Source organism: Sminthopsis crassicaudata, chromosome 3 (genome assembly GCF_048593235.1).
Source record: "Sminthopsis crassicaudata isolate SCR6 chromosome 3, ASM4859323v1, whole genome shotgun sequence".
Lineage (NCBI taxonomy): Eukaryota > Metazoa > Chordata > Mammalia > Dasyuromorphia > Dasyuridae > Sminthopsis > Sminthopsis crassicaudata.
The window spans coordinates 176,192,995-176,206,904 of record NC_133619.1 but is presented as its reverse complement, the minus strand read 5'-3'; the positions used below and the strand labels follow the sequence as shown (position 1 = coordinate 176,206,904).

General features: G+C 31.7%; 1 protein-coding gene across 8 annotated transcripts in view; it reads left to right on the top strand.

Moving 5' to 3' along the window:
• Positions 1–13,681, top strand: part of CCDC138 (coiled-coil domain containing 138) — a 58,479-nt gene extending 44,798 nt beyond the window's left edge. For all 8 annotated transcript variants that reach the window (XR_012487836.1, XM_074299642.1, XM_074299641.1 and 5 more), the window contains 2 exons: positions 11,208–11,346; positions 13,152–13,681. Coding sequence is in view for 7 of the 8 variants with exons in the window: in XM_074299642.1 (XP_074155743.1) it covers positions 11,208–11,346; positions 13,152–13,317 (305 nt within the window). In the remaining variant the exon portion in view is untranslated. The remainder of the gene's footprint in view (positions 1–11,207; positions 11,347–13,151) is intronic.
• Positions 13,682–13,910: the final 229 nt, after the last annotated feature.

The following is a 13,910-nucleotide window of genomic DNA, read 5'->3' as shown; positions in this document are numbered from 1 at the left end:
TGAGTTATTTCAAAAATGTTTTTAGTTGGTTCTTTAGAATTATGTATACCATCATATTATCTGCAAAGTGATAGTTTTGTTTTCCTCATTTTCATGCTTGTTTAATTCCTTCAATTTATAAGGATCTTTATTGAAGGATCCTTCAATAAAATTCCTTTTATTACTGAAACTAACATTTCTTTCTTTTTTTAAAATTAATTTTATAATTATAACATTTTTTTGACAGTACATATGCATAGGTAATTTTTTTTTTTAACAACATTATCCCTTGTACTCCCATCTGTTCCGAATTTTTCCCCTCTTTCCCTTCACCCCCTCCCCTAGATGGCAGGCATTCCCATACATATCAAATATGTTATAGTATATCCTAGGTACAATATATATGTGCAGAACCGAATTTTTTTGTTGTTGTTGTTGCAAAGAAAGAATTGTATTCGGAAGGTAAAAATAATCTGGGAAGAAAAAAAAAATGCTCACCGTTTACACTCATTTCCCAGTGTTCCTTTTCTGGATGTAGCTGATTCTGTCCATCATTGATCAATTGGAATTGGATTAGCTCTTCTCTATGTTGAAGATATCCACTTCCATCAGAATACATCCTCATACGGTATCATTGTTGAAGTGTATAATAATCTCCTAGTTCTGCTCGTGAAACTAACATTTCTAATACCATATTGAGTAATAGTGGTATATAATGGGCAGCCTTGTTTTATTGGGAATATTTTCAGCTTCTCCCCTTTCTTTAGATAGATACTATTTATCATTTTAAGAAAATCTCTATTTGTTCTTGTGCTCTAGTGTTTTTAGTAGAAATGAGTGTAGTATGTTGTCAAAGGCTTTTTTCTGCATCTGTTGAGTTATGATTTGTTTTATTTTTAATACAGACAATTTTGCCATTAATTTTCCTGATATTGAACCAACTCTGCATTTCTGATATAAATCCCACTTCATCATAGTGGACTATCTTGATGATAAGTTACAGTAATCGTTATGCTAATATTTTATTTAAAATTTTTGTCTCTATTCATTATAAAAATTGGTCTATGATTTTCTTTCTGTGTTTTAACCCTTTCTAGTTTTAAGTATTGGCATACCTAATCTGTTGTCATAAAAGGAATTTGGTAGAACTGCTTCAACTATTTTCCAAATAGTTTGTATAATATTGGAATTGATTGGTCTTTAAATGTTTGATAGAATTGACTTGTAAATCCATTTGGTATTGGAGATTTTTTCTTAGGGAGAAATTGGCTTGTTCAATTTCTTTTTTTTTAAAGAATTATTTAAGTATTTTATTTCCTCTTCTGTTAATCTGGGAAATTTATATTCGTATAAATATCCATTTCAATTAGATTGTCAGGTTTATTGTTATACATTTGGGCAAAATAGCTCCTAATTATTGCTTTAATTTTCTCTTCATTGGTGATAGGTAAGTTCAGTCCTTTTATTTTTGATAATGGTAATTTGGTTTTCTTTTTTCCAATCAAATTAACCAAAAGTTTATCTATTTTGTTGTTTTTTTTCATAAAACTAACTTTTAGTTTTATGTATTAGTTCAATAATTTTTTTTCCAACATTATTAATCTCTTCTTTGATTTTCAGAATTTTTAATTTGGTATTTGAGAGTTTTTAATTTGTCTTTTCCTAGCTTTTTTATTTGCATGCCCAATTCATTGATCTCCTCTTTCTCTGTTTTATTCATAAAAGCACCTAGAGATAATATATTTTCCTAAGAACTGTTTTTTGGCTGAATCCCATAAGTTTTGGTATATTATCTCATTATTGTCATTCTCTTGGCTGAATTTATTTTTTCTATGTTTTGTTGTTTGACCCACCCATTCTTTAGGGTTAGATTATTTAATTTTCAATTAATTTTTTCTGTTTTTCCATGGCCCTTTATTACATATAATTTTTATTGCATCCTGATCTGAAAAAGATGCATTTAATATTTCTGCCTTTCTGCATTTGATCATGAGGTTTTTAATCCCTAATGTATAGTCAGTTTTTATGTAGATATCATTTACTAATGAGAAAAAGGCATATTCCTTATCCCCATGTAGTTTTCTCCAGAGATCTATCACATTTCACTTTTCTCAAATTCTATTCGCCTTTTAAACTTCTTTCTTGTTTATTTTGTGGTTAGATTTATTTATTTCTGAGAGTTGGAGGTTGAGATCCCCTAATATTATAATTTTGCCGTCTCTTCCTGTCTTTTCCTCTAAGAATATGGATGCTGTAACACTTAGTGCATATATGTTTAATGGTTTATGCTTAATGATTTTGTTGAGTAGCCTTTTTCTTGGTGGTAATCTAACCTCCTTTGCCTTCCATCATATGTAAGGCCCTCTGATCCTTTAATTTAGAAGCTGCTAAGTTCTGAATAATCCTGATTATGGCTTTTCAATATTTGAACTGTTTGTTTCTGGCTGTTTGCAGTATTTTCTCCTTGACCTAATAATTCTGAAATTTAGCTATAGTGTTCCTTAGAGTTTTTATTCTGGGGTCTCTTTCAGGAAATGATCAGTAGATTCTTCCAATGACTATTTTACTTTCTGGTTCTAAGATTTCTGGGCAGTTTTACTTGATTTCTTGAAAGATGCTATCCAGGCTCTTTTTGATCATAGCTTTTAAGTAGCCTAATCTGATATTGTTTTTCCTGGTTCCATTTTCCATATTGGTTATTTTTCTATAGAGGTATTTTTCATTTTCTTCTATTTTTTCCCTTTGTTTTTGTTTTTGTTTGACAGATTCTTGATCTCTCATTGAGTCATTGTCTTCTACTTCTCCAATTCTAGTTTTAAATGAATTATTTCAGTTAGTTTTTTTAAACCTTTATTTCTCTTTGGCCAATTCTTCTTTTAAAGGAGTTATTTTCTTGAGTGGATTCCCACCCTTATTGTCAGATATATATTTATTTTTAGGAATTGTTTTCCTCAGTCAATCTTTGTGTTTTCTTTTCCAAGCTGTTAACTTTTTTTTTCATAATTCTGCATAGTTCTCATTTCTTATCTCAATTTTTTTCCTCCCTTATTTGATTTAAATGCCTTTTGAGTTCTTCCAAGAGAGCCTTTTGAGTTTGAGACCAATTCATATTCTTCTTTAAGGCTTCATATATAAGGCATTTTCTCATTGCTATCCTCTTCTAAGTGAGTTTATATTCTGATCTTCCTCATTGCCCTAGTAGCTTTCTATGGTGAGGGATCTTTTTGATTTTCTTGGAAACTCTTGGAAAATGTGAAGTGTTTTAAGTTCCTCATTAAGTTTTCTGTAATCCCTTTAGCTTATTCTTAAGGAAATTTTATGGCATTAACAAGGGAAATTCAGTATTTTATCTTAGGTTAATTGAAGAAGAGTTTGTCCTTTTCCCTCTCAAAAATGAAGACCAAAATATATTTTAGCATATTCTGTTTTGATGAAAACTTAATAAGAAACCTTAATTTTTGTAGCATTTATTGAAAGACAAATGGTACTTTCATTTAAAATGCAATCATAGACTTCTAGTGCTAAGATGGTTGCGTGAGGAAGGAACCCTCAAAAGCCTTCCCAAATTCCCCCCCCCAAAGGACTAAAAAAAAAAAAAAAAACCTCCTCAGAATTGGTTTAGGAGCAGGAAAGCACAGGAAGAAAGGTGTCTGTCTCTGGGGTGAAATGAAAGTGAGAGCCAAGTACAGCATCAGTAGCTAGCCTCACAGCATAGGGTATGCAGTGAGATTCCAAGTCTGGGACAGTCTATCAGAGAAGCCACACTTTACCACAGACCAGCAGCCCAAGTGAGCTGTTTATGAAGCACAGCAAGATCCCACCTCAGTGATCCTACACCAGTACAAGCTACCAGTGAAACCTTGACCCCACCAATGACCAATAGGAAGCCCTACCCCACCCCACTACCATCAGCAGGATACCACCCCTGGGACAAACAAGTAACAAGATCCCTCCTCCAGGCCCAGCTACCAGAAACATTACCATAGCAACCCAAAAGCAAAGCCCCCTACCCTTGAAACAGGCCAACAGCTAAACCTTATACCTGTGGGAGGCCAATGGGGAGACTATATCTCCTAGTACAGGCCAGAAAGGAAGCCTAGCCCATGGAAAAAATAGGCAGCTAATCCCTTCAACTAAGTGAAAGCCAGCAGTAAGACCCCAGAGCCTAGTGCAAAAAGATTTGAATACTATGAGACTAGAGCCCAACTTTTAGATAAAAACACAAAATCACCAAAAGAGGTCCCTCAAAATGAACAAAATACAGAAAAAGAACTTGACTATAGAAAGTTACTATGGAGATAGGGAGCATCAAAGTATAAATTTAAAAGAAAATAGTGTCAAAATGGCAATATGTGAACCTCAAAAAAACCCCTGTAATTCGGTCTTAGGGCCAGAAAGAACATTTCTGGAACATTTATTGAACTACCCAAAAAGCCATGATTTAAAAAAAGCCTGGACAGTATCTTTCAAGAAATTCTCAAAGACTATTGCCTTGATATATTATTACCAGAGAGCAAAATAGAAATTGGAAGAAATCTACCACCACAGTGATTCTCAAAATGAAAATTTCCAGGAACTTCATAGCTAAATTCCAGACTCACTTGATCAAGGAGAAATTATTACAAGCAGCCAAAAAGAAACATTTCAAGCATTTTAGAACTATGGTCAGTATTTCACAGGATTTGGCAGTTTCCACATTAAAGAACCTCAGGACTTAAATATATCAGAAGGCAAAGGAGTCAGGATTATAATCAAGAATCATCTACTTAGCAAAATTGAATGTAATTTTGGAGGGAGAGGAGTAGATATTTAATGAAATAGGGGATTTTCAAGCATTTCTAATTAAAATTGCAGAGCTGAATAAAAAATTTGCCCTCCAAATGCAAGACTCAAAGGAAACATAAAAAGGTAAAAAGAAACAAAAAACATAAACAATTCACAAAGGTTAAACTGTTTGCATTTTATATGGCAAGATAATATTTTAACTCAACTTTAATAACTATAAGATCAATTTTAGAAGGAATATATGCAGAGAGGTTGTAGATATAAGGTGACTTTTATGGGATGATTATCCCCTTCCCCCCAAAAAACCAAAGAGAGTAAGGAGAATGATTTTACTGGAAGGAGGGGGAGACTAAATTATTCTACATAAAGGTATGGAAAAGCTATTATAATGGACGGGAAGATGGCAAGAAAAGTACTTTCATCAAAATTGGCTCAGAGAATAATATACATATTCAGTTGGATGTTGATATCTAGCTAACTTATAAAGAAGTAAAAAGGGATGAGGATAATAGAAAAGGGTGGAGAAAGACTAACAAAAGGGAGGCTATATTGGGAAAAGCAGTGATCAAAAGTAAAATTGTGAGGAGAGAAAAGTTAGGGAAGTAATAGAAGAAGGGCAAAAACAAGTGAAAATAGCATAGAGGAAAATACATTTATAACTATAAAAGTGAATGGGATGAATCATCCATAAAACAGAAGCAGATAAAATGGACTAAAAATCAGAATTCTACAATATGTTGTCTACAAGAAGTACATTTGAAGTACAGAGATAGAGGGTAAAGGTAAAGGACTGGAACAGAATCTATTATGCTTTAGCTGAAGGAAAGGAAGGAGCAGCAGCAATTATGATCTCAGACAAGGCAAAAGAAAGAATCTAAGATAAAGGGAACTGTGTTTTGCTGAAATGTGTCATAGACAATGAAATTATATCAGTATAAAATATATGTGCACCAAATGGTATAGCAACTAAAATTTTGAAGGAAAAATTGAGTGAGTTACAGGAAGAAATAGATTTTAAAAATTACACTGGTGGGTGACCTCAACTTTGATAAATATAATCAAAAAATAAACAAGAAAGAAGTGGGTGAATAAAATTATGGGTTAGATATAATGAATCCCCTGGCAAAAATTAAAAATTAAGTGAAAATAATAAGGAATATACCTTTCTTTTTTTTCAGCAGTCTGTAATACCTACAAAAAATTGACCATATGTTAGGACAGAAAAACCTCATAATAAATGCAGCAAAAACAGCTATAGCAATAAACACATACTTTTCAGATCATAATGCAATAAAAATTACATTCAGTAATAAGCAATAGAAATGGAGATTAAAAATTAATCAGACATTAAGTGATCTAATCCTAAAAAAAGTGGGTCAAATAACAATTGATAATTTCATTACAGAAAATAAGAAATATACCAAATTTATGGAAGGCAGCCAAAAAAATATGAGGAGAAAATTTATAAAATGGAGAAAAAGAACAATGAATCGGGCATACAACTAAAATAATTTTTAAAAACCTAGGAAAAGAAGAAATTAAAAATCCCCAATTAAACACCAGATTGGAAATCCAGCAAATCAAAAGAGATTAATAAAATTGAAAGAAAGTCATTGAACTAATAAAATTAAAAATTGGTTTTATTTTTTAAAAAATTGTAATATATCTTAAAACTATTGGTTAATTTGATTTTAAAAAGGAAACCAAATACAGCATCAAAAATGAAAGAATTGAATTAAACACCAGTGAAGAAAAAAATTAAAACAAATATTAGGAGCTTGTTTATCCAATTATATCCAATATATTTGACAATACATATTGCCCAGAAAAAATAAAATACCCAACCTTAAAACAAATGAGCCATCAATGGACTTCCTAAGAAACAATCCCCAGAAGTAGATGGATTCACGAGCAAATTCTAGCAAGCATTTTTAAGTACATTTAATCCTAACATTATGCAAACTATATGGAGCAATAGTTTATAACTTATAAGGAGGAGTCCTACAAAATTCCTTTTACAACACAAATATGGTGCTGATACCTAAATTGGGAAGAGCTAAAACAAAATTATAGACCAGTGTCTCATGAATATTGATGCAAAAATTTAAATACTAGTAAAGCGATTACAGTAATATACCATTAGGATCATACACTGTGACCAAATAGGATTTATACCAAGAATGCAGTGCTGGCTCAGTATTTGGAAAACTGAGCAAAATTGACATAATTGGCATAAATAACAAAAACAATGGAAATCATATGATTATCTCAAGAGATGCAGAAAAAAGCCTTTAACAAGATATAGCACCCATTCCTATTAAAAGTACTACAGAGTACAGGAATAAATGGGACTTAATTTAAAATGATAATATTTATCAAAACCATCAGCAAACAACTGAGGGGAGGATAAGCTAGCTTTCCCATTACAATCAGGTGAAGCAAGGATGTTCATATATATTATTTAATATTGTACTAGAATAGCAATAAGAAAAAAGGAATTAAAGTAGTGATGAAGCAAAACTATCATTTTTTGCAGATTATATCATGTTATACTTAGAAAATCCTAGATAATCAACTAAAAACTAGTAGAAATAACTTTAAACAAAGTTGCAGAATACAACCCACATAAGTCATCAGTCTCTCTCTGTATTACCAACATAATTAAGCAGCAAGAGATAGAGAAATCCAATTTAAAATAATTGTAGACAATATAAAATACTAAGGAGTTTACCCGCCAAGTCACACCTAAGGATTGTATGAATACAGTTATAAAATAGTTTTCACACAAAGTCAGATTTAAACAATTGGAAAAAATATTTACTGCTCATGGGTAGGTCAAGCAAATTAAAATGACAATTCTATTGAAATTAATCTGTTTATTCAGTGCCATACCAAATAAACTATTAGAAAATTAACAGAACTAGAAAAAAATAACAAAATTCATCTGGAAGAACAAAAGTTTAAAAGCTATCAAGGGAATCAATGAAAAAAAAAGTGAAATGTGATAAAGCCATATCAGATCTTAAATTGTGTTATAAAGTAGTCATCATCAAAACAATCTGATACTGGCTGAGAAATAGAGTGGTGGATTAGTGAAATAGGTTAGTTATAAATTATATTATAATAAATGATAACAATCAGTTCAGGGCTTCTTAAACATTTTCCACTCAAGATCCCTTTTCACCCAAGAATTTTTGTGTCTCCAGGTATATGGGTATATAAATTAAGTATACAAATCAAACTTTTAGTGATAATTATAATTTCATGATTTTCATATTCAGTTATGAGATAATGAATGGGGTCACAACCCACAGTTTAAGAAGCTGGGATCTAGTGTATGATAAATCTGAAGATCAAAGTTTTTAGAACAAAAACTCATTATTTGACCAAAAAACTGCTGGGAAAACCAGGAAATAGTATGACAGAAACTAAGTATAGACTAACATCTCACACCATATGCCAAGATAAAATCAAAATGGGTACTTAATTTATACATAAAGGGTGATATAAGCAAAGAAGGCCTGAAATGTCAGATTTATGGATATGGGAAAAATTTAGAACCAAAGAAGATAATAGCATTATCAAAATATAAAATAATTTTGATTATATAAAATTTTTAAAAGTTCAAAATATAAAGAAAATGGGGGGGGAGATTTTACAATGAGTATCTCTGATAACAGCCTCATTTTTCATATATATAGAGAATGAACTATTAGTCACATGAAAAAAATGCTCTTAAGTCACTATCAGAGAAATGCAAATTAAAACAACTCTGATATACCAACCCACATTTATTAAAGTGGCTAATGTGACCAAAAAAAAAAAAAAAAAAAAAAAAGGAAAATTATGGATATTGGAGGGGATGTGGGAAAGATAGGACACTAATGTATTATCAGTAGAATTGTGAACTGATCAGCGATTCTGGAGAGCAATTTGGAGCTATACCCAAATGGCTATAAGCAATTCCATTGCTAGGTCTATATCCCAAAGACATCCAAAAAGAAAAAGACCTATTTGTACAAAAATATTTATAGCAGCCCTTTTCGTGGTGACCCAAGAATCAAAACCAAAGTAATATCCATCAATTGGGGAATGGCTAAGCAAGCTGTGGTAGTTGTATGATTATAATGGAATATTATTGTATTATAAAAAATTAAATACAGGATGCTTTCAAGAAAAACCTGGAAAGACTGACTTGGACTGATGCATTGTAAAATGAAATGAGCCAGGAAAATGATGTTCATAGTAATAGCAATATCATTCCATGAAGAATTGTGAATTAACTATTCTCAGAAACAGTGTTCTTTTTTTAAATTAATTTTATAATTATAAATTTTTTGACAGTACATATGCATGAGTAATTTTTTTTATAATATCCCTTGTATTCATTTTTCCAAATTTTCCCCTCCCTCCCTCTACTCCCTCCCCTAGGTGAAAGGCAATCCCATACATATTACATGTGTTACAGTATAACCTAGAAACAATATATGTGTGTAAATCCCATTTTCTTGTTGCATGTTAAGAATTGGATTCCGAAGGTATAAGTAACCTGGGTAGAAAGTACTAACAATTTACATTCAATTCCCAGTGTTCCTTCTCTGGGTGTAGTTGTTTCTGTCCAACATTGATCAGCTGGAAGTGAGTTGGATCTTCTCTTTGTTGAAGATATTCACTTCCATCAGAATACATCTTCATACAGTATTATTGTTGAAGTGTATAGTGAGCTTCTGGTTCTGCTCATTTCACTCAGCATCAGTTCATGTAAGTCTCTCCAAACCTCTCTGTATTCATCCTGCTGGTCGTTTCTTACAGAGCAATAATATTCCATAACCTTCATATACCATAACTTGCCAAACCATTCTACAATTGATGGACATCCGTTCATTTTCCAGTTTCTAGCCACTACAAAAAGGGCTGCCACAAACATTTTGGCACATACCGGTCCCTTTCCCCTCTTTAGTATTTCCTTGGGATATAAGCCCAGTAGTAGCACCACTGGATCAAAGGATATGCACAGTTTGATAACTTTTTGGGCATAGTTCCAGATTGCTCTCCAGAATGGCCAGATTCTTTCACAGCTCTACCAACAATGTATTAGTGTCCCAGTTTTCCCACATCCCCTCCAACATTCATCATTATTTGTTCCTGTCATCTTAGCCAATCTGACAGGTGTGTAGTGGTATCTTAGAGTTGTCTTAATTTGCATTTCTCTGATCAATAGTGATTTGGAACACTTTCATATGAGTGGATACAGTTTCAATTTCATCATCTGAGAATTGTTTGTTCATATCCTTTGACCATTTATGAATTGGAGAATGGTTTGATTTCTTATAAATTAGAGTCAGTTCTTTGTATATTTTGGAAATGAGACCTTTATCAGAACCTTAAAGTGTAAAAATATTTTCCCAATTTGTTACTTCCCTTCTAATTTTGAGAAACACAGTGTTCTAAGACAATACCAAAGGATTAATAATGAAAGAATTAATAATATCTGCTTCCAGAGAAAGAACTTGATATTGATTGAATATAGACTAAACATGCTGTTTTTCACTTTCATTTTTTCTTTTATTCAAGGTTTCTTGTAAATGACTGATATAAATAATATTTTACATAATTGCATATAATCATCTGATTGCTTTACTGTCTCAGGGAGGGTCATAGGCAGGGGATAAGGATGAGACAAGATGAAACTCAAACTTTAAATAAAAATGTTTTTAAAATGGAGACAGGGACAGCTAGGTGGTGCAGTGGATAGAGCACTAGCCTTGAAGTCAGAAGTGACCTGACTTCAAATTTGGCCTTCCTAGTTGTGTGACTGTGGGGAAGTCACTTAACCCCAATTGTCTCAGGAAAAAAAAAAAGAGAGAAAAAAGTAAAATAGTAGATTCTTCTCTCCCTGCACCCTCCCCAAATGTAATAATGATTTAGAGGCATTATGATTTAGAGCAATATGAAGCGAGTATATTGGATTGAGTCAGCAAAGATGAATTCAAATCTGAGCTTTGCTACATGTTACTTAATTGACTTAGTTAGTTTTGGGCTTCTCATACTTTTTCCATTTGTAACCTCTTTTTGTCCCCCAAATTTTTGTATGGCCTTGACTATATAAGTATGTAAAACAAGTATACAAATCAAACATTTACTGGTAATCACAAATTTTGCAACCCACAATCAGTTATAAGATCCCTTTTGGGGTCATGAATCACAGTTTAAGAAACTGGGGTTTAGTTCAGTTAGCACCTCTGGCTCTTAGTTTCTTCATTTGTTTTTTTTAAAAAGCTGGATTAAATTAATTTCATTGGACTCTTTTTCTAAGACCATTGATCCAATGTTGCTGTAGATTTTTTTTTAAAGTTTACAATCAAGTAAAAACCATCAAAAACTTGTAGTTTCTAGTTTTCTTATTGTACACTATTAACACAATTCATTTTATTTTTTTACAGGATTTTTGCAGCCTTTCCTAGAAGCCTGTAGCAATATACTGTTTTTTCGTACTTGTTCTGTGCTACTCCGACACCCTAAACTTGATCTACAAATATTGGAAAAACTCAGCATTATACTTCAGAAACTCTCCAAAATCAAGTAAAGACTTTGTTTATTTATATTGTTTTTCTCTTTACACTTCTAAGCATCCTTCTTTTAAACTTAGGCAAATTTTATTTATTATTAGTTTTATCACAAGAAAATGCTTTAGTAAAGACAGTAAAATATAATGAAAATAAGTCTGCATTTGGAATCAAAGAACCTGTGGTTGAAATCTTAATTTTTCTTGTATTACCCTGGGCAAGTTACTTTATTTTTTAGGTATCCTTTTCTTTATCTTTGCAGTGAGGATGGATGTTAGATTACATCTATAAGTCCTTGTTCCCAAAAATGCTCTTAAAAATTAACGGGAAAGGTAAAATTAGAGCAGTGGTGTCAAACTCTAGTAGAAAAGAATGTTTGTGTTGTGTATTGTATTTTTATTTTGTTAACCGTTTCCTAATTTCATTTAATTATTGTTTGTTTGACACCTCTGGTGTAGGAGAAGTATTCTGCTACAGTGGAAAGAGGGCTAGATGGGGAGTCAGGAGCTGGGTTTATATCTCACTTGACTTACTAGCTGTTCCTAGCTATTCATTGGGTATGTTACTTAACTTTTCTGTATCTTAGTCTCCTCATGTATAAAATCTTGGCTTCATATGCACTATTAAATCTCCTATTTTTGATCTGCCCATTTCAAACTGAGATTAAACAGCTTGAACAAAATTTAAAGGGCTGGGAATAGTATAATTCTCAAATTTTTTAGTAAAGCTTTGAAACCACAAAGATGCAAATTAAAACCTTTTATATTGAAATCGGTGGGTACATAAGGTCATTCATGGTTTCTTGCATAAAATAAATGTACCATGGTAAGAAAATTTGAAATATATAAAACCTAATTCTTATTGCAGACAAAATTGCCTGGGAGTTTAGGGGAAGAAGTCAATGGGGGAGAGGTGATGAATGATGAATGTTTGAAAACATCTAGATCTTTATCTCTGCAATGAGGGTATTGGAATTTAAGTCAAATGTAAGAAGTTAGATAAAAAACATGGTAGTCAATTCTGGGGCTCTAATTTTATAAAAGGAACATTTAACAGACTCTGAATTAGAAAGGATACCAGAACTCAACCTGTAACTATATAGGAATTCCTAATAAGACTATCCTTAATTAGTGGTCCTTGTAGCCGTGGTTTAAAGACTTTTAGTAAAGGAAAGTCCACTCCCTGCCAAGGCAGCTTATTCCACTTCCTAAATATTAGGAATTTTTTCCTTACATTCATTTCTGTTTTGTCTCTGCAGTTTCTTCTCACTGATGTTAGATTGTCTTCTGAGGGCAAATAGAACAAGTCTATTCTAATACTTGAAGAAAACCCCCATATTCGTTTCATCTTTTCTTTAGATGAAATATTCCTAATTCATTCAACTGGTAATATAGGAACAAAGTCCCTCACCATGGGTTCTGTCTTTTGGACATTCTTTTCTCTTCCTTCCCTAAACTCCCTAGTTTGTCATATTCTTTCCAAAAATGCATTGTATAGAATAGCATATTACCATAAATATATCATTAGGGTTCAGAGTTCAACTAAATTTTGCTGCCTTTATAATTTATATAATTGCCTATATACAGAAAAAACATAATTCTAGGCATTATGGGTTTTTTTCTGTATGTAAGCTAAGGTTGCCATTAGTCTTTTTGTACTTCTAAATGGCACTCTTGATTCTTATTGTGATTACAGTTCATTAAAATTCCCAGAGAATTCTATCATTCTTTTATTTTTAGTATTATTACTAGATAACTTATTTTTTATATCTTTATTGACAATTGTACATGATTAACTTAATGAAAAAAATATTTCTTACAGGAGTAATAAAAAGTTCTTTGAACTCTTTACACTTCATCTGATGCTTCAAGAAATCCAGAGGACAGCAAATCCAGAGCATATCTTCCTTTGTATCAACCTTAATTCAACTCTCTTTAATTTGGGTTTAACTAAGTGTAATTCCCTTGTTACTACTGCAAGCAGTTAGACAAGGTTATTTTTTTTTTGTATGTATGTATGTATGTTACTTATTTGTAAAATTTGAAAGATTAACCAGAGTGACTAAAATTTTGCTAAGTTTTAAAACATGTTGTAGGACAGCACTGTTTATCATGAAGGACAAATGGTTAATGTTTTAAATATTTTTGTTTTTAATTAAATAACTAGATATTGTGGAACTATTAGAATTCTTTTTTTTTCAAAGACTGATATAGCCAATACAATAGACCAAACTTTCAGAGTTCATGGCAATTGTAAAAGTAAAGGTTACTTTTTGTACTTTTTCTTTCAGGAAAATAATTTTAAAATTATGTGATTATTAATTCTGAATAAAGTTGATATTAATTTGCAAATAGGGTTTGAGCTTGTTGTCTTTCCATTTTCTGAAATATATTTTTTTAAATAGAAGCTACTTTTCACCTTTGTATACTAGCTATACTCTTGTCATGAGCTTTTCTGAGTATCATACTTTGAGAAAACTTTATAATATCTAGGAATGCCTCTTTGTGGTTTTTCTCACTAGGTGTATGTCTTTGACTAGTCACAAAGAGATTATATAATATTATTCGTTCTCTAATAAGC